Source organism: Chanodichthys erythropterus, chromosome 17, assembly GCF_024489055.1.
Source record: "Chanodichthys erythropterus isolate Z2021 chromosome 17, ASM2448905v1, whole genome shotgun sequence".
Lineage (NCBI taxonomy): Eukaryota > Metazoa > Chordata > Actinopteri > Cypriniformes > Xenocyprididae > Chanodichthys > Chanodichthys erythropterus.
The window spans coordinates 21660414-21681838 of NC_090237.1; the positions used below are offsets into that span (position 1 = coordinate 21660414).

General features: G+C 36.6%; 1 protein-coding gene across 1 annotated transcript in view; it reads left to right on the forward strand.

The window, feature by feature from the left end:
• The window catches only part of nlk2 (nemo-like kinase, type 2), a 94091-nt gene extending 72867 nt beyond the window's left edge, over positions 1-21224 (forward strand). The window contains exons 8-11 of the mRNA XM_067364834.1: positions 14795-14881; positions 15665-15863; positions 16960-17053; positions 18257-21224. Of these exons, the coding sequence (XP_067220935.1) occupies positions 14795-14881; positions 15665-15863; positions 16960-17053; positions 18257-18311 (435 nt within the window). The 3' untranslated portion in view covers positions 18312-21224. The remainder of the gene's footprint in view (positions 1-14794; positions 14882-15664; positions 15864-16959; positions 17054-18256) is intronic.
• Positions 21225-21425: the final 201 nt, after the last annotated feature.

The following is a 21425-nucleotide window of genomic DNA, read 5'->3' on the forward strand; positions in this document are numbered from 1 at the left end:
ATTATTATTATTACTACTACAAATTATATTATTCTAAGAAAGAAAGAAGGAAAGAAAGAATTTGCACTGTAAAAAAAATCCCAGTAAAATTTACGGTAAAAAAAACGGCAGCTGTGGTTGCCAGAACTTTACTGTAAAAAATACAGTAGCAACGTAAAAAAAAATCTGTTAAATTTACGGTAAAATAACGTATTTCATTAACTGATACAATGTTAATTTACCGACCTAATGAAGTACTAATATCTGTTTTGTACCTTTATAATACACTGACAGTCACCAAACACAGTGGTGATAAGAGTCACATGATGAATCAAAGTTCATCACAAGCTGAGAAGGATAAACATTAATTTAACAACATTAGATTTAACATAAAACCCTAATTTACATAACTGATTAGAAATAAATGAGAACAACTAAGAAGAAACAGAGTTATTTCAATGAAAATATATCAAATGTGAAGTGTCAGGCAGGGAATTGTGGGAATGTCAATTTACGGTTTTTCACTGTAAATTTTTACAATGAATTGTTATTTTTCACTTCCAAAAACTGTGAATTTAACGGCATTTTACCGTAAAATTTAATTAAATGTACCGTTAGATCTAATACAGTTATTCACCATATATATATAGTACGGAAACTTTCTGTAAACCAATTGACAGTTTTTCACCGCAGCATTTTTACAGTCTTTTACTGTAAAAAATCACGGTCATTTTTTTACAGTGAGGCAAAGGATTGACCGTTTTTTTACTATTTAAAAAATATATAAATATTAGGCTTCATGGTCAGCCGCTATGTAACATACTTTTTTATTACGTTTCTTTTATTTATTTATTTTATTTGAACATCTGTCTTAAACAACTTTTTAGGGCTCGTTCACACAGAACATGTTTTTGCTTTGAGAGACGTGGGCAGTGGAATGGAGGAAAAAATGTGTTTTGTTTTTTTTAAGTTCAGAACTGATTTAAACTTGAGCACTGCGTTTTTAGAGCGCCATATCATGCGCCAGTCGCTGCAAAAGATGCAAGACACGAGCGCAACAGTTTTGCACATCCATCTAGCGCGTTTACATATAAAAAACAATGGAAAAGGCTAAGGCTGAGTGAAACCAGTGACGTGTAGAATTTTTGCTCATTCATTATAAAGAAACTGCTTGTAAGTCGTTTGTTTGTGAACTGGACTCTGGTCAATTCTTTATATTTCTGTATAGAAAAACATGTTACTTGTTCAGACTGCAAATTCTAAATACATTTTCTATCACCAAACTCTCTGAAAATTCAGGTGTTGAGTCCTGAAAGGTGAAAGTTCAGTTATAAACAAATATATATACACAAAATAATAGTACTATAATGTAGATGCATTCACTCAGTACCCCTCTCTCTTTCTCTCATATGTAGATGTGTTTTGTTCTCTATAGATAACTGTGCTTTTAGTCACCATTTAATGTGTGAAGGTTGGAGAAGTCAAGGCAATGAAGTGTGTTTAGTTGAGTGCGGTGGCTTTACATTCAGAGTCAGTGCTGGAGTCTTAATGACTGGTGAACATGGCACACCAGACCTCCACCTCCACTTTTGTGAAGGTGAATAGCTTATCAAGAAGGCTTTTGAGTGAAAAAGAAGGCAACGAGAGGAGCGGGTCTCCAGAGAGTCTGGCAGAGGGATTTCAAGAGGCATTTCAGTGAAGTTCTCAACAACAGTGTTGGGAGATGCGGTATGCTTTAATGCCCATTCTCAAGATAGAGACAGTCGCTCAGGATTTGGCTGAGTGGATAGGTGGAGGAGGACAGAGTCAAGATCTGTCCAAGAGAAAGCAGGACTTGAGAGATCTAAAAAGAGGTCTGACTCTTAAGATCAGCTTGGCTGCCTCCACAGGGGACCTCATTACTTCTATTAATTTTGCAAGGCTCTTACCATTACTAGAAAGAGAGGAAGCTTTTAGCCTTCGCTTGAGTGGGAGAATGTAAAGAGACCGTACCTTAGCTGCCATTTAAAGACGGAAGTGAAAGTGAGCGGTTGTGGTGTATCAGCCCTATTGAAAAGTTTTCCATTTTGGATTCTAGTGTGTTTGTGTCTTTACTAGGCTTCTTAACTAGCTTAACCAGCAAGAGTGCTTTGGTCAACCAGTTTTAAAGGAAAGACTAAATTGGTTGACCAAGGAACTCTTGCTAGGGAGTGTTTTCCTATAAGATCTCTTTAATATGTAATTTGTTCCTCCTTGGCAACATATTAAGTAAATTGGAGATTAAATGCAGAATTTTGAATCAAGTCAACATGAAATCACCACATTCACCCAAGTTCACCCAAAAATGAAAATTAGACTTATTGAATAATATAATAATATATTGAATAATCTATATTATTATTATTATGATATAATAAAATATAATAATAATAATAATAATAATTGTATTATTAATAATATTGGACAGAATTGATGATGCAAGTGTAACCTCTGCCCATTAAATTTTTTTTTTGAACACTCGCTTGAATGTGGATACTGCATATATAAAATAATAATAATATTTTTTCTTCTTCTTAACTTATATAAAAAGCAAATTAATTAAATGTATTAATTATAATTGATAATTATAAATAAATAATTTTTTTCTTTAAAAAATGACACTTTCCTTTAAAAAAGGATTTGCTTTTTTTTTTTACAATATGCTTTTTAACAACCCTTTTGTGAATGTCTGTCTTAAACTATTTTGTCATATAAACACCCTGTCAGTAAGTTGTTAGTTCGGTAAATGCCGCAATAGATTTATGTTAAAGGTGCCCTAGAACCAGTTTTAACAAGTTGTAATATAAGTCTAAGTTGTCCCCTGAACGTGTCTGTGAAGTTTCAGCTCATAATACCCCATACATTTTTTTTTTATTTAATTTTTTAACTGCCTATTTTGAGCCATAATTATATATGCACCGATTCAGTGCGCGGCCCCTTTAAATCTTGTGCTCCCCCGCCCCCGAGCTCTCGACTGCCTTAACCAGCATAAACAAAGTTTACACAGCTAATATAACCCTCAAAATGGATCTTTACAACGTGTTCGTCATGCATACTGCATACATGCATCGATTCCTGTGAGTATTGTATTTATTTGAATGTTTACATTTGATTCTGCATGAGTTTGAGGCTATGCTCCGTGGCTAACGGCTAATGCTACACTGTTGGAGAGATTTATAAAGAATGAAGTTGTTTTTATGAATTATACAGTCTGCAAGTGTTTAACAATGAAAATAGTGACGGCTTTTGTCTCTGTGAATACAGTAAGAAACAATGGTAGCTTTAACCACATTTAACAGTACATTAGCAACATGCTAACGAAACATTTAGAAAGACAGTTTACAAATATCACTAAAAATATCATGTTATCATGGATCATGTCAGTTATTATTGCCCCATCTGCCATTTTTCGCTATTGTTCTTGCTTGCTTACCTAGTCTGATGATTCAGCTGTGCACATCCAGACGTTCTGCCCTTGTCTAATGCATTGAACATGAGCTGGCATATGCAAATATTGGGGACGTACATATTAATGATCCCGACTGTTACGCAACAGTCAGTGTTATGTTGAGATTCGCCTGTTCTTCGGAGGTCTTTTAAACAAATGAGATTTACATAAGAAGGAGGAAGCAACGGTGTTTGAGACTCAACGTATGTCTTTCCATGTACTGAACTCTTGTTATTCATCTATGGTGAGGTAAATTCAATTTTTCGTTCGATGGCTCCTTTAAGCTGATTCAAACTAATGACTTGTGAATCTTTTTGACCGATTCGTTAAAAGAAACTGCTTAAGAAAGAGTAATTTGCTTGTGTTTTGAATCGAACTGCACTGGTCGTGCTGTAAGTTTGTTTTGTGTGCATTCGAGCGAAGACAACACAATAGAATCATGTTGTCTGTTCAGACTGCAAACCTGGGTAGAAGAAACATCTTGGACAAAATTGATACTTGCACTTGATTATGCAAGTGCCACTTCTGCCCATTAAAACTTTCCTCTGCTTTGCAGTTGTAAGTCACCACCTGTGTCCTGTGTATGTAAAAGTCGGCAGGGAGCTCTTGGAAACAGATGTATGCTCGGGTCCATGCTGATTTTTCCGCCTTATCAGAGAGGCAACATGATCAGATCAGATTTCCGCCTACATGCTCTCTCTCACAGGACACACACACACACACTCAGGTCAGAAAGTGATGACCCCAGTGCTGGGTGGGCTTACAGTAAAGGCTTCTAAAAAGTAAGGAGAATGAGCAGAGGGGGTGTTATTTAATGGCTTTAGGGGGTCTTGCATGCTGACCGTGTGCAGATCTGGAGCAGATGTGGCCCCTCCCATGTCACCAGGGGCTGTGTAGCCTGATGTCTGCTCCAAACTGAACTCCATGGCACCTGCTAACAGATGGCGAACGCTTTATTTTCCCCTCTTGTTGCGACAGCACCACGTAATAACTGGTGTTCGGTTATTGAGGCAGGCACAGAGGTTTTAGCAAATTCATGCTATTCAGCTGATGAATCATTGGCTGTTTCCTGTGCAACAAATAAATACAACTGGAATGAAAAGTACACAGCAAAAAAAAAAAATTGTATAAAGGTTTACATATTACATATTTAGAATTAGTAACAAAGGCTTGGGCTCAACTGTTAAACTGTCAACTTGAGATTTTAATCCATGGCGGAAGGAAGTAGTTCCTCACAAAAGAGGGGTTTTAAAGACAATCTGTTGTTGTTTTTTATTTATTTACACACTCGTGCAGTCAAACTGTTGTATAAACGCAATATCAAACTTATAGCCATGCGATATGGCTGTATATCAGCACGGCTGTGATTACCTATGGCACTCGGCATGCAGCTACTTGTGTGATTATATTATATCATATTACATTATATTATATTATATTATATTATATTATATTATATTATATTATATTATATTATATTATATTATATTATATTATATTATATTATATTATATTATATTAATTATATTATATTATATTATATTATATTTTATATTATATTATATTATATTATATTATATTATATTATATTATAGTTTTTAATATAATATTTTTATTAACATTAATATATTAATATTATAAAAATGTTAATTTAAAGTTGCACTAATAACTGGAAGGGAAACCATGGCGTGGCCTCGACCTCATTAGAGAGTCGCTACGGCTGTAATGTTCCTCTTCTGTCGAAGCATCCGAAGCACTGCTCTCTTGCTGAAGATACAGACATTGTTTTGACAACGTGGTGACACTTTCACAGCTCCCAATTTACATTTTAAAAGACCAGTCATTAATGTGTTCATTTTGATGTTCTCATCAATGTGGGAGGCCTCAGACACTTGTCCCGTTCCTGTGCTATAAATAGAGAAGATCTGATTTGGGCTGTTTTGAAATGAGATCCTTCAGGGGCTTTAGCGATCTTCATCCTCACCATATCGGCTCTGACACTTAGCCAGATTAGTTTGGGCATCTGAGTGCATCTGAGAGATACGGTGTTCAACGGTGTCTCCATTCCCGCTCGCAAACCAGCTCTAAGTGCTACCATTCAAACTGAAACCGGAAACAAATATGCTTTCACACAGCCTGACAGTGTGTTTTAGGAGGCGGAAGAGTTACACCCCTGCCCTGCATGAATGTTATTCTATCTCTGAGCACCACTCTGCATTAAAAAACACCACTTCTCTGCATTTTTTTTCTCTCTTTCTCCTCTTTTTTCCGCTTTCTGTTTTTTTCCCTGTGTTTCATTCACTAATATTTTAGTACAAGTGTTTTTACTTGTGTACAGAATAGTTTCTCACACAAAATAGTATGGTGTACATATAAATGTTGTCAACCGACTACACCATTACACACGTCATCATACCTAGTTTCTTTTATTAGTGTCCTGTAACATTTAACCAGTATGAACAGCAATGAAATGTGCATATCAACAGAAACCAGGCACGAACATGTTTAACAGATTACTTAATCCCAAAACATTGTTTTGCGTATTTTGGATGGCGCTCGGTTTCAGTTCGAAAACATATGAGCCTTCGAGTTTCCCAAGACTGGTGAAGCCGCTTTTCCATCGGGCCAAGCTGTTTGTTTAACTGTTGCATTTCGTGCCGTTTCTCAATGTCAAGGATACTCCCTTGGCAGGTCTGGTCCTTCCAAGTCACTTCCTTCAGAGGCTAGGCGAGGCTCCTCTTTAGCATTCGGAGAACACGTAAATGGAACAGACTAGCAAGTGCACGTCATTGCGTCATTACGTCAGTGAAAAGGTAAAAGAAATGCCGGTGACGGCAACCAAGCTAACAATTGTTAAATGACGGTCCGGTTCAGTTAGCCATCAATAACGTAATTTGTATTTGTATAATTTATAATATCAATACGGTAGTAATTTGTACTGGCATTTAAACGTTAAACTTTATTTATCTGACATATTTACTACAGTTATAACAAATGTTTGGTAACATAAATATACATACATTTGAAAGCATATTGCCCGCTAACGTCCGACATTTAAAAAAAAAAATTGAACAAGATCGCAAAGCTGCACGCCTAGGATTGTGGGTGATTTTAGAGCGCAAAGAGAGCGAATGCCACACATGCATCCTTTCCTGTATATGGGATATTTTTCGAACGAAGGACTCGGTCCTTGTTTGAAATTCCAAGGATCCTCGACATTGGAACAGTCCACATAGCATCCTCGAAATTCTGGCTTCCGAGGATCCTTCCTTGACAATGAGAAACGCCTATGGTTTCGTTTTCTACTGTGGTGCTGCGATAACGGAGCTCTTTGCAATGTAATACAAACAAGTCAGTTGTTGCCTTGGTAACGCAAGAGTTTACAGACGATACGAGATGCAAATAGCGACTGCGCTATGAAGGGTGACAGATATTTCTTTTAACTGTATTATTCATTTGTGTTCACATCATTCAAATAGCGCATTTAGCAAGCTATACGGAGAAACTGGCAGCCAGGTAACACACTAGTGATCGACCCTGAGTGAAAATATCACTACCATGATCACTACTCGCATTCTAGCAGCACGGAAGTCGGTGTATGCAGGGAAATTTCTCATACCCGAAATGTGGTCCCGAAAAATCTTCGTTTGAAGAGGCCCTTCCCCTTACCCCTACCACTCCAGCCAAAAGAGAATCGAGACACCCCTACCTCTTCACGTGAACGCGCAAAACAAAGGGGTAGGGGAGGGGGTAAGGGGTAGAAATGGGTTTGGGCCTTTAAGACCTCCTACACATGACATGGATCTGACAGGCATCTTATTTTCTCACAACTATTTATGTTCATTTAAGACTTTATTTAACTCATTTAAAAATGTGCTTTCAAGTACATTTGACAAAATGGGCATTTTGGCATAATTTTGTATGTTTTTGTCCATTCAAGCAAGAAAGATAACTCATTGCTCTACTGGTGACAGCGTGCCAGTACAGAAATGAGTTCTCTTTTGTGTCTTGTCACTCTTGAATGGTTTGAAAGCATTTGCATGAATAAGAGCATGATCATATAATGCAACTCTAGCCAAAGGATGACGGAAAAACATATTCTGTGTTAATTTCGTTAAATATATGACACTTTTAGCTTTCAATTTTTTTCAGTTTAATTAACTTGTTAATGATGACAGCCCCAATATATCATAAATATGTACAGAACCTTTCTTCTTAACACATTTTGCATACATGTGGTGAAAGTTGCATGAAAATCAAACCACCATTTTCCACCATGTTGTTTGTTGACATTATCAAGAATAAAATCTTCTGTTGCGGTTTCATGTGTTTATGTGACTTTGTTTGAGAATGAATCTGGGGAAGAGAATTATGTTGCATTTGATGTCTGTGATTAAAGTACACAACAAAGACTTGGCAAAAGTAAGAAACTGAGTATTTAAATGTGTGCAGGGCGACAAGCTTCAGTCTTGTGGTGTGCACTTGGCATTATTGAATGAGACCCAATATCTATTACACACACACCCTGTTCAGATTCTGCCTGTCGAAGTATACAGAAGGCAGTCTGTTAACTGCTCTACTGCTCAGCGTTCTCTGGAATCACTGTTGTCTCTGTCAGCGTTCACTCGTTTAATGGCCTGCTTCTATATCAGCTCCCCCTCCCCCTCGCGTGCCCTTAGGAAATGTGCCCTGCTTTTTTTTTTAGCATGTTCAATGCAAAAATAAACAAACAGACAAGTCCTATCCACCTGTCTGTCCTCGCTTGGCCCTCTCCCAGGTGCGGCAGGGTCTGCTCTCTCTGCGCTTGTGGGCCTGAAGGGCTTTGTGTTGTTTTGCTGCCAGGATGATCAATGGCTTGTTTGTGATACTGGGGAGAGATGGCCCGGACCACACAGCCGCAACGAGCGGGGGGAGATTATGGAGGAACGCAGAGCCGGTTGGGGAACGCTGCGGCCTGCACCTGTTGCTGAGTGTTGCTGGGGGTTTTGCTGGGCCAGAGGGGCGGTCGGACGTCACATGGGCACTGCTTCACAGGAAGCTGGGGCTCGTTTCTCAACCTTCTCATGACATGCACCTCCTCCTCCTTCCACCCGTAGCTTCGGCCTGGGCTTGTCACCAACCAGGAAGTGGAAAAACTAAGCTGTTTTTGCAAGGAATGTACAGCTTTTATTCAGCAAGAATGCCTTAAATTGATCAAAAGTGACAGTATAGACGTTTATAATGTTACAACATATTTCATATTTAAAAATTCTTTCTGTTCATCAAATAATCTTGAAAAAAAGTAACATGATTTTCACAAAAATATTAAACCTTTCACATTGATAATAGTAATGATGCAGAAAATTCAGCTTTGCATCACATGAATAAATTACATTTTAAAATACATTAAAAAAGTAAATAATAATATTTATAATAAATAATAATATTTCACAAAATTTTTGATAACTAAATGCTTTGGTGAACATAAGAGACTTTTTTTTTAAAAAAACATTTAAAATCTTACTGACCCCAAACTTTTGAATGGTTCTTTTTTTCCATTTTTAAATATTGTAAATATGTATTGTAACTAGTGTTTTCTTTTAATAAAGAAATAATTTCAAATTTGGTTTATTTTAAATTTCAGTAAACCTTTTATAAGTGTTTGTTTTGTTTAATAAACAACATTTTCTTTTAATTTTATGAATTTTCATTCATTATTTTACTTTCTTTTAATAAACAATACATTTTTGTGACTTACAATTACAATTTTCATACTTTTTTGTGAAATATTCTCTAAAATAAGTTTTTCATTTAGTAAACATTTTCCAGGGGTTCAATAAATATTGTGTAATATCAGGGTTCATTTCATTAGAGCAGCTTTGTGTACGTTTCATTTGTTGTCATTGCAATTTATACATGATGCAATTTACTATGTTCACCGATCAAGCATAACATTATGATCACTGACAGGTGAAGTGAATAACACTGATTATCTCTTCATCACGGCACCTGTTAGTGTGTGAGCTATATTAGACAGCAAGTGAACATTTTGTCCTCAAAGTTGATGTGTTAGAAGCAGGAAAAATGGGCAAGCGTGAGGATTTGAGCGATTTTTGACAAGGGCCAAATTGTGCTGGCCAGACGGCTGGGTCATAACGGTACGAGCCATTGACAAACCTATATTTGTTGACCACTAGTCTTTTACATTATGGCAATGAGTGATAAAACATCTTCCATGTAAACCTTTTTGATTTGGTTCTCTTATAAATTTTGCTCTAACCAACTGCGCCAAGTGACAGATGTAGCTCTGATTAACCCCTCCACAGTAAAATCTCATTGTTCCTGAATCCTTCACTTTAACTGTATATTAAACAAAATATATTGATTGTCTGATTATTTCCGCTTTCAGTGTGAACAGGCAAATCACTGGTCACCTGAAACTTGTTGGGTCGCACCTGGTACAGACACTGCATTCGATAAAAACACTACACAAGTAAAACTCACATGTCACCTCTAAGTGCAGTCAAGTTCTTTGTGTAAGGTCTAAAAGTGTCTGACTCCACAAGCTTGTCAAGGATTTAAAGTAGCATATTTGCTCAGTCCATTGCTCCCGCTGTCAGAAATGTGAGGGCAGAACAGGAGCTGCCTGCGTGCTTGGGATGACTGAAAGCCTGGGCTGATGATGTCATGTGTCAACCCTCCTGACTCATCATTTATCTAATTGAGCTTTGAATCATGGGACAGGGAGAGGCCCTTTCCCTCCCTTAACTGTCTGAATCCACATTCCACTGTAATCCTTAACTAATACTGCCTAATTCTCCAGCACACGATCACACCACCCCAGAGGGCATGATCATAGCATCAGATAAAAAAGCTCACACACAGTGCACTACTGCCAACTACTCACCAAAAACTTGCCCACTATGGTTCCTTATTCACATACGCTCACGCAACCTCACCCCGTTGGTACATCATTGCACCCTGCATGCTTCTTGACTCATAATCGCACAGGCATAGTGTCGGCTCGGCCCACACAGAATCTGACCCACTGGGTTCAAACGCCCATCATTTGATAAACTTTCAGATTTGTCAGAGGAGCCTAGCGGTTGGCACACATGCTCCGACACAAATAGAGAGCAGCTTCTAATAGTGTATCAGAAACGTACAACATTCCCAAATTAAATTTCTTTTTTTGTGAATCAAATCTGTACCCAAATAAAATTAAAGTTTTTTTTGTGAATAACACTACCGATTATTTATTTATTTATTTTTAATATTACATTTTGAAATATTAAGCAGCACAACACTGATAATGATGTTTCTTGGGAAAAGTCAGCATATTAGAATGATTTCTGAAGGATCATGTGACACTGAAGAGTAATGATGCTGAAAATTCAGCTTTGCCATTATAGGAATAAATATGGAGCCAGATCAGCCTTAAAAATAATACATTTACAAAACAAAATTCATAAAGGCACAGCACAATTCACATTTACAAAATTAGATTCGTAATTTCAAAACGCAATTCATAAATACACAAGTAAAAGCATAAATATTTCCCCAAATGCATCGTACCTAAATAAATTTAAAGGGGTGGTTCAGTGTTTTTTTCCTAGGCTTGATTGTGTTTTTGGGGCGCAGTTTAACATGTCTTAATGATTCGTTTTTTTGAAAACGCTGTATTTTTCATATATTTTAGCTTTATTCTACACCTCTGTTTCCACTGTCATATGAACGGCTCGTTCTCCGAAATACGCAGTGTTTTCAGATTGGTTAGCAGGTTGGTAGCTGGCCCAGTGTATCAAGATTCGCTGAATCGTCCGGAAACGCCACGGCCCTTACCATTCGTAGTTACGCGCTAAGCTGGAAATGTAATATGGCGTCTATATTGCTGTATCAAATTGAGCCGAATCAGACCCAGATGAAGAGGGTAAAGCAGAACCTCTGCAATCGCGGCTTTTAAAGGATGCTTATGAATGGTATTTCAATTAGTATTTGTATCAAAGTGTTTAGATGCTGTCACTGCTGTTTGTTAGCTTTCAATATACAGTTTTATCCTGATTAAACCTTTACTGTAGCCGAATACATGACTGAGTAGTCGCATTTTTGTAAAGGTAGCATTTAATTTATAGCATGAACAACTGTTTGTCTATGAACATAGACGTTTGTTGGTGTTTGTTGCACTTAGACTTGTGCCGATATTCGGTAATGCGATAAATCGCGATAATGAGTATGCACGATATTGTAATCGTCGGCACTTCAGAATACCGTAAATAATAATTTATTACCAATTATTAATTTTTTATAAGGCAATTAAGAATATTTTACCCATCAATCGTATAAAATGCACAACACCACTGTATTCTGCGTCAAAAGGACACTCGCTCAGATGTAAACAATCCCAACGTGCACGAGAAGCACATGGCGGAACCAGTGAAGGAGACGAGCTGAATGAAAGTGCGCGTTCACTCTCTGACAGCAGAGGGCGCTGATGGAACAGCAGCGTGCAGCGGTTACCACGGAAACCGTGCAAACAAAGTAACTGCGCTAGTGAAGTTTTTAAAATGCTTCAAACAGCCATTCATTTTTTTGTAATCTCAGTGTTGTTCATCACAGCACCAAATACTGAATACTTAAAAAAGACTTAAAAGGATATTTATTGTCAAACCTAAACATTTTTATATTTTAATCTGGACTACAACATGCCCTAATGATTAGAAATGTTCTGATTATTTTTTATTGTTCAGTAAAACTTTGAAAACATACAGCTTCATTAGTTAACATGTTAATTCATTATCACTAAACTGACAATAAAAATACTTATAAAGTATTAATTATTATTAATTAATGTTAATTTCTTAGTTACTATTTAATAACATTACTAAAATCAAAATAACTTATTTAATGGACCTGAGATAAAACTAACAATGATCAGTTGTGTTTCTAAACTAACATTAACTAAAAATAACACTTTCTGTATCAAATGTAGCTAATGTAGTTCTTAAACCTGTTAAACTATGACAAAAATGGTTTTGCAACTTATTTTAATATCGTGATAATACCGTACACCGTGATAAAAGCTTCATCAATTAATCGCAACATGAAAATTTGATACCGTCACATGCCTAGTTGCACTAGAACTTAGCTAACTGGCTAGCAAAAACGCGTTGCTCTTTGTATATGTCCTTGATGCATTAAAAATAGCAACAGAACTATAACATTACGTTTAAAAGACATGTACAAACAATAAAACGTACTTACAGTTTAAAGTTAATAAACAGCAGCTTCTGTTTTTAAAGTGGGAACTGCTTCATCTTTCAGTAAAAGCCTTTGTGCAAATCCAGCATTGAACTCGTGTAGAATCTGGAAGCTGTCTTTCACAGCGCATCCAGTGTAGAAAATATCACAGGTTATAATGGGTTCTATTATCTTTTGACACGTTGCGCCGCACAGCTCGCGTCCGGTGTACACAACTCTTCCGCTTCCATTTTGTTGCGCCACATGGCTTTGCCCACTTTGTTGCGTATTCCCAGGGGTGTGTTTTGCAGGGTTTATGATGTCACCAACCCGGGAAGAAGCTTGTTGTAGTCCAAACCGGTCATTTTTGTAGGCAATAAACTGCCATAACTTTAAAAGACAATATCTCCGTGTGCATTGAACTTTCAGCGCTGTAACTTTGCAGATACTGTTAATGCTCAAGCAGCAACATTACACACTAACTAAAGTTAAAAAGTAAAATCGCATTGAACCACCCCTTTAAATTGTTTATACAAATATGTATATATCAAGTTCTTGAATTAATTTCCATCACACTTGTATGAATGATGTTACATGTATTTATGGATCGTTGAATCTGCATTTGCAAATCGTCACACATGCGTGAACTGCTTTGAATTTGTGTGTGGTATTTTTTAAACCTTCCTGGCAGTTTTTTTTTTTTTTTTAGGATTTTCATTTTAGCCAATCGCTGTGAGCTTTTAATCCACCAATCAAAACGCTCCTTACTGAACAGACTCAAGAAGCTCAACGCTGCACTTGTATTTTGCATTGTTTCATAATCGGGTCTTTTATGTAAAGACATTTTAATGGGTACTCTTTTTTTTCGCACCTGATTACAATTTGTACAAAATCACATTATAATTTATATTGTTCGCACAAAATAAAATGCTGTCTTATACACCAAAGTTGCACATACCCTGTTTATTCAGATCAATCTTTTTTTCGGTAAAAAAAATAAAAATAAAATAGAGTATTTCAAGTATTTCATAGAGCCCTACATATTGAAGTGCATAGCATGATATTTTTTTCACATTGTATTGAATCGAAATCGGATCGCATCGTAACCGGGTGAATCATATCGCGTCGCATCAGTAGTTGCTTCACTTGTATCTTTAATGTATCGTATCATTGGCTATGCATGGAGATGCGTATAGCATCAGCCTCAGTTATAGAGATTCACATCCCTAATATACAGTACATCATTTTAGTGTGTTTTGGGTGGCAGTTGATCTGAGATGTTGCCCACCTTCAAGTCTTCATGGTATTCTGGTCCCTAGATATGACTCAGATTCTTCCTTCAATGAAGGTCTGATCACTTAAAGTAATAGCACGCCTCGTTTCCGCTTGGCTCTAGTTGTGGCTGAAAGCATTCATTCCTTTCCCATCCACTTCCTCCATCTCTCGTCTAACACCTTCACCTCCATCAGCTATACAGTCAGCCCTGACAATACGTCATCCCTTTTTAAAGGGTGAATCACCAGCCATAGTTCACATCTGTTCTCGGCTCAAAGAACCTAACCAGGGAAAACAAGCAATTACCGGTGGGCTTTTTCAATCAACTCTTTGGTGAGTCGGCTGGGGGGCTTGGGATGGGGGAAGGTGGGCGGAGGAGATAATTAGACACGGTTAAAAATATCCCAGCTCATTGTCTCTGCTGTCCCACATCCTCAGATAAGTATGCGGCTATTGGCGCAAGGATCATGTGCTACTGGGAGGAATGTTTTGAATGCTTGAGACTGTTACGTGCAGCTGAGGCTCACATGACCGGGATCGACATAGAGGAAACTTAGAGGAAGCTGTTTGTATGTTTTGACTGCTTCTCAGAACAAGATGTTGAGAGCTGGCCACGTTTCTGAATCATGTTCATTCTCATACTTTGTCACATAACATTTTCACATTTGTTTGACCACATTCATGCATTTTCATGATTTTTCTTTTTCTTTTTTTTTTTCAAAATTTTGCTTTGGTCCCTCCAGATATTGAATCAATGATTACATACTGCAGTAGTTTGTTTCTGCCTATATTTGAATATGTATAAAGTTGGTAAAAGAACAAATACTCAACTGACCATGCAATTTCCTGTTTCTACAGCCTTCACTTCCTGTCCTGTATACTCTGTCCAGTCAAGCAACCCATGAGGCCGTTCACCTCCTCTGCAGGATGTTGGTCTTTGACCCAGTAAGTGTTTTTGATACTCTATTCTCATAAACTGGAACATTTCAAAGTAAAGTACATACTAAACTGTATCAAATAGACTAAATAAGACACATTTTTATTTACATATTTTATTTATATATATATATATATATATATATATATATATACACATACAAATTTAACAAAAAGTTTAACTAATTAAAAAAAATATGTAGCATATATTACACAATTTTGTTAAATTAGTTAAACATTTTTGATAAAATAGTGTATATATATATATATATATATATATATATATATATATATATATATATATATTATAGTATATTATTATTATTATACTGATATTATATATATACTGATTAGAAATTTTTAACTAATGTAACAAAAAAAAAAAAAAAAAATATATATATATATATATATATATATATATATATTTAAAGATTATTTGTATAAAACAATATTTTTATTGAATACATATTTAATGTGTGTGTATTTATAGGTCTGTGTATATATTTAATTTAATATATATTTATTTTTAATATATACATAAATGTATATGCGTGAAATGAAATGTAATTTTATTACATAAATTATTGATTTTTTTTTAAATATGCACAATATTATATAAAATAATATATATGATTATATATTATTTAAATGAAACATTTATTTTATTAATAATTTAATATATATTTATATAATTTCTTTTTATTTTTAATATGTAAATTGTTTTTTAAATTTGAATTTTATTGCATTTTTAAAAGTAAATTTTAGTCAGAACATTTGTGTTTCCCAATTCAGTCGAAGCGGATCTCTGCGAAGGACGCCCTGGCGCACCCGTATCTGGACGAGGGGCGTCTGCGGTACCACACCTGCATGTGCAAATGCTGCTACACCACATCCTCTGGCCGCGTCTACACCAGTGACTTTGAGCCTGTCACCAACCCCAAGTTTGACGACGGCTTTGAAAAGAACCTGACGTCAGTTCGGCAGGTCAAAGGTTAGTGTGGTGTTCTCACCTGTTGATGATGATTCATTCAGTCCTATTACGCACAATGTACAACACATGAGCCAAACATTGTTGGTCTATTAATTTAACCTTTTGTCCCGATCCAACTTTTGGTTTGTAAACGACGTGTATAAGAGCTAAAGGTCTTAATTGAATTGAACCGATTTGAGAGCATGTGCCCATCATGCCACTGCGCGTTAATCAGAAGTCTTGCTGGGTGTCTCCTGCTCCAGATCCCCTGCTGCTCCTGTTGTTTTTGTCCCTTGTTTTCACCCTTCATTCGGGGCCCCTGGATCTGTGCTTGCCTTCCACTGTCAGCGGGTATTAGTGAGAGTCTGTCGCTAAAAGCAGGCTTACTGTGCTGTCGGCTCAAAATAACTCTGCCCTTCACCCTCCCTCCTCTTCCTCCATCCTGTGTGCAACGTGTTTCCACTGGAGGATTAATCAGTACGGTTGGAGCCGACCGCCTAGAGACTTAAAGCGCCTTAGGGTAGGCAGCCGTGTTTGGAATGCGAGGGGAACCCCTTTTGGATGGACACATGAGGAGTTTCCACGTTGCCTGAGCTAGTTTTAAGCTTAACAGCTCGTCTACTAAATTAAAGAGTATAGAGTTTTAGAAGATATTACAGATATTACAGTCTGCCTGCAGAATATTCCTTCAGAATCAAATCTTTGACCTGCAAAGTTACTGCTAGAATAGATCTTCAGTTCATTCATTACTTCATTCATAATTTAGATTTGTTCTGAAACAAAAAACAAAATGGAGTTCTAGTCTGGAAGAAAGAGTATGTCATCTAAGCCAATCACATCGCTCCACCTTTTTTGTTACAAGAAATGATGACAAAATTGTAATTTTTGTGTGAACTATGTCTAATAGATTAAACAGGCTTGCTGTATACTTAATGAGATTAACCTAAAAAAGAAAATTCTGTCATCATTTACTCACCCTCATTCACAGGAGAAATGTTTACAGTTGAACTGTTCTTTTTACCATGATTGCATGAAACGTTTAATCTGTTATTTATAACTGTAAACTTTTTAATATATAACAGTTATTTATAATTGAAACTCTTTTTTCCCCACATAGAGATCATTCATCAGTTCATCCTGGAGCAGCAGAAGGGGAATAGGGTACCGCTCTGTATCAACCCCCAATCAGCTGCCTTCAAAAGCTTTATCAGGTGAGTCCACCCTTTTGATTTATTGCTGAATCTCATGATCAAATATCCAGGTCATATTTATTAAAAAAGAAAGAAAGAAAAGAAAATGAGGCCTGTGTTTAGGCCCATAAAGATTTTTACTGTGATTTTTTTTCATCACAAAAATCCTTTAAAAAGGATTGTGTGTTATATACTGTATGTACAGTATGTATGTACACACATACATACATACATACATACATACAGTACACAGTATATAACACACAATCCTTTTTAAAGGATTTTTGTGATGAAAAAAATTCATATATATATATACACACACACACACACACATGCATACATACAGTATATAACAGTCCTTTTTAAAGGATTTTTGTGATGAAAACAATTCACAGCAAAAATGTGCATGCATATATATATATATATATATATATATATATATATATAATATACACACACACACACACATATATATATATACATATATACATATATACATATATATATATATACACATACAGTTGTTTACAGATTTACTTTATTATATATAATTATTTATTATATAATTATTTAATTTTTGTATTTAAATCATTTTTTTTTTTATTCTTATAATTATTATTATTTTAGATTTCAGAAGTGAAAATTATTATTATTTTAGATTTCAGAAGAGAGATTTTCACATAATTCTGGCCGTGTTCAGTATTTGTGAAAATGTGATCAGTCTTTATGAAAATATAACAGTGCAAAAAAAATGTAAAAACCTGAAAATAAGCTTAATTTTCTTTATGCAAGACATCATTTTTTATACTAAATATACTTTTTATTTACATTTTGAGATTCACCTTCATGTCTCATACTAACCTCAGGGTATATCAAAGCCAGTGAGCGTGAATGTCATTTTTTTAGGGGAGCCATGTTTTTGCTTTTGGTTGCATTTTTGCATTATTTTATATTTAGGCAAACATTTTGCATAAAAGTGTGTTTAATGTCTTTTCTAATTATTATTGGTAACAGCTACTGCATATTTTGGTGTCCCACAAATCTAGTGCTTTTCAAGCAGCTTAATTCCCAGTGTCTCAACACTAGATGGAGACATCCCCTCATCCTTAAAGAAAGACATAACAATCCCTTTCTTTCTTTCTTTCTCTTTCTTTCTTTCTTTCTTTCTTTCTTTCTTTCTTTCTTTCTTTCTTTCTTTCTTTCTTTCTTTCTTTCTGTCCACAGCTCGACAGTAGCTCAGCCCTCTGAGATGCCTCCATCTCCTCTGGTTTGGGAGTAGCTGAGGATGGCGGAGAAGATGGCGTTGATAACAGTGGTGGAGGACATCCCTCCCGCGGCCCGTCCCGCGTCCACACCTCGCCCCCCACGGACTACTGACCCCCAGGCTTCCCCAAACCTGCGTAGCATTTCACTGGAGTCTAGGACTAGCCATGTCGCTGATGTGTGTGTGTGTGTGTGTGTACTGTAATACTTACTAAATGGGAGTTTTATAGAAGCAACCACTGCTGATGAGTTGAAGCGGGACACGGGAAGGGTGGGCGTGGTCACGGGGGGTCCGTTCGCACATACCCACTGCTCTGTAGTAGTATACTGAAGGTTCGCGCTCATGAACCTGTACTTTCGGCAGACGAAGTCGACCCCTGTGGACTTGAATGTATTTTGAACAGCAGGGCAGCAGAATCTGCGCAGTATCCCTGAAGGAAAACTCTTCACGACTATGTGTGCGAGTAATCACGCTTTATTTATTCATGGAAACAGGAAGTGCAGTGCTTCATGTAGTATGGAAAGAAGGCAAGTTTCTCTGAATCAGATTTTTTTTTTTGCTCACGCTAGCACCTTACTAAAAACCACGGCCATCGTCTAGGGTGGAAAACTGCTGTCCCGGCCCTCAAAGGTCCTCTGTAGTAGCCTATTCATTAGGCCGACCCATATAGATTTGTCCCGGGCTTTGTCAATTTTAGCGACGGCCCCCTCGAAAGAACTGTGACCACTCGTTCGGCTAGAGTGAGCTGCTCATTGCGTTTATTTCCTTCAACGGCGGTGTGATTTTTATGACTTTCTTCCATTTTTGCTGTCACCTGCGCTCTTCCTTTCTTTCTCTATCGATCTATCTTTGTTCGTATCTCGCTTTCCGTCTCATATCCAACTTTCGTCAGTAAAAAAAGAAATCAGTGTTCTGTAGTGCAGCACTTGGCAGAGATACTGATTCATAGGCTTCTCTTAGTACTCCTGAATGTGGATGTGTTGTGTCAGTATTTAGTACTTCTGGTGGGTGGGTGACTGAATGGCACAGCGGTTGAGGATCCAAAGCATGCGAGATCGGCTCGAAACGAAATGCTCGTATCTAAAGGGTTTATTTGAAGCAAAGGAGACTTTATGTGTGTGTCCAGAAATTCTTGCAGGTGCTTGTCTCCTACCGAGACTGAAAACCCAACTAGCATGTAGCGACATAATATAGGGAGGTTGTTCTCAGATGACCTTCAAACCCTGCTATCCCTGATGGAGTATCTAGAATAGCATGCAAACCAAATTAAAAGCCTAAAAATTAAAAAAAAGCAAAGAAATTAGATAAATAATAGGTTGAGCTGTTGGTCAACCAAACCATTCCATAATTGCAATGGTATATTACCAAACCTTGTCCCTGAAGACAAGTGACGAACACCATTGTGAGTGCATGTATGGACCCGTGCATGTTTATAACTGACTGTGGCATCACGCTAGTGATCCTGTGTATGTCAGTTCAGTGTCGTCTTCTTTGACCCCCCTTAAAAAGCCTTTTTTTCTGTTGAAGGACTTGTGGCGAGGATGGATCTGAAAAGGGTGCCTGGGAATGGCATATGTTGTGGGTCTAGAAAGCAATTGGAAGTAGTTTTCACTCACTGTACCATGCTTAAATTTCCCATAATGCTTTCTGCACTCTCTCAGACTAAAAGAAAACAAATGGAAAATATTTAATATATTTTTAGATAATTATTTTTATTTCTTCCTCAATGTGCTATGGCATGCTTTCCCATGATCCACTGAGTATGGTATGTAAATAAGTGAGTAGCAGGTAGATTTCAATAGAAACGCAAAATCTACAAAAAACGATGTATAAAAAACAAAACGCCAAAAAAAAAAAAAAAAAAAAAAATGTAATACTGCTGTATAGAAGTTGAATTAGCCTGCACATTTTTTAGGGCTGTGAAATTTGATTTTATTTTTGAGACTTGCATATAATTGTACATATTTTTTTTTCGTTTCTCTTTTCTTCTTTTTATTTTCCCCTGCACTAGAAGGTGTAGACAAAGAAATAATCCAAAACAGTATAAGTACAAAAACAAACAAAAAACACATAACCAATTATGTTAATTGTGTCTTGTGTGCTGCAGAGCTGTGGATATGAGTATTGAAGTAGAGCCCTTTTTTAATTAATTATTATTATTATTATTATTATTATTATTAATTTCCTTTAAAGAAACACTGAACTTTTGTGTATATGTATATAATGGATTCACATTGTTGGTCTCTACCTCTCGAGCTCAATGACTTGGTTGTTTACCTCCACGCTTTTATTTTTATGTGGAGATTTAAAACTTGAATGTCCCTTCCGACTTTTATATTCCTATCAAACCCTGTATAAAGAAATCAAAGTCATTAAATTTGAGATTGGTTGGAGGTGGTTCCCATCATCATATCCTTGTACAGAGTACCATGTTCTCACCCCAGTGTTCTCTGACTGTTAGATCACACAGCATACTTGTCTTGCGAGGCAACCTACGATAATTAACATGACATCCTTCACCGAGAGACGTCAGATGAGATAAACGTATAAAATATGTGGCAATGTTAGAACTTACAAGAAGGTGGCGTACCTGAGATAACGTGCGGATTCAAACAGAGCCTGTGAGAAGAGACTAACACGCAAGCTCAATTGGGCCAAATGGGGAAGGTACTGCACTTGCTGTCAAGTTTTATAAGGAAGTTTGAAGTTTATACTCAGAGTTAATGGTATTTGAATACATTTTACGACATATATGACTATAATATAAAATTTGCATTCGATGCCCTGAAAGCGGAGGAGGTGATTCTGAGGGACCGGAATGACTCTGTGGATGTGTTCTGTGTTTTGAAAAATCACCGGTCTCTTTTCAGAGTGTAGATTTGAAGTACAGTGGTGAAGCTCATTAAATGTTGACATTTAAAAAAAGCCAGCTGTTTCTGTCCTTATTTTACTCACCAACCATGAACAAAAAATGATGACCAAGTTAAATTGAGCACCAAATTGCTAACTTCAAATGCCAGTGGCTGCATTCGAAATCAAATACTTCATCTATTATATAGTAGGCGAAAAACATTATGTGATAAAAGCAGTGTGTCCGAATTCACAGTATTCATAGAAGAGTAAGCAAAA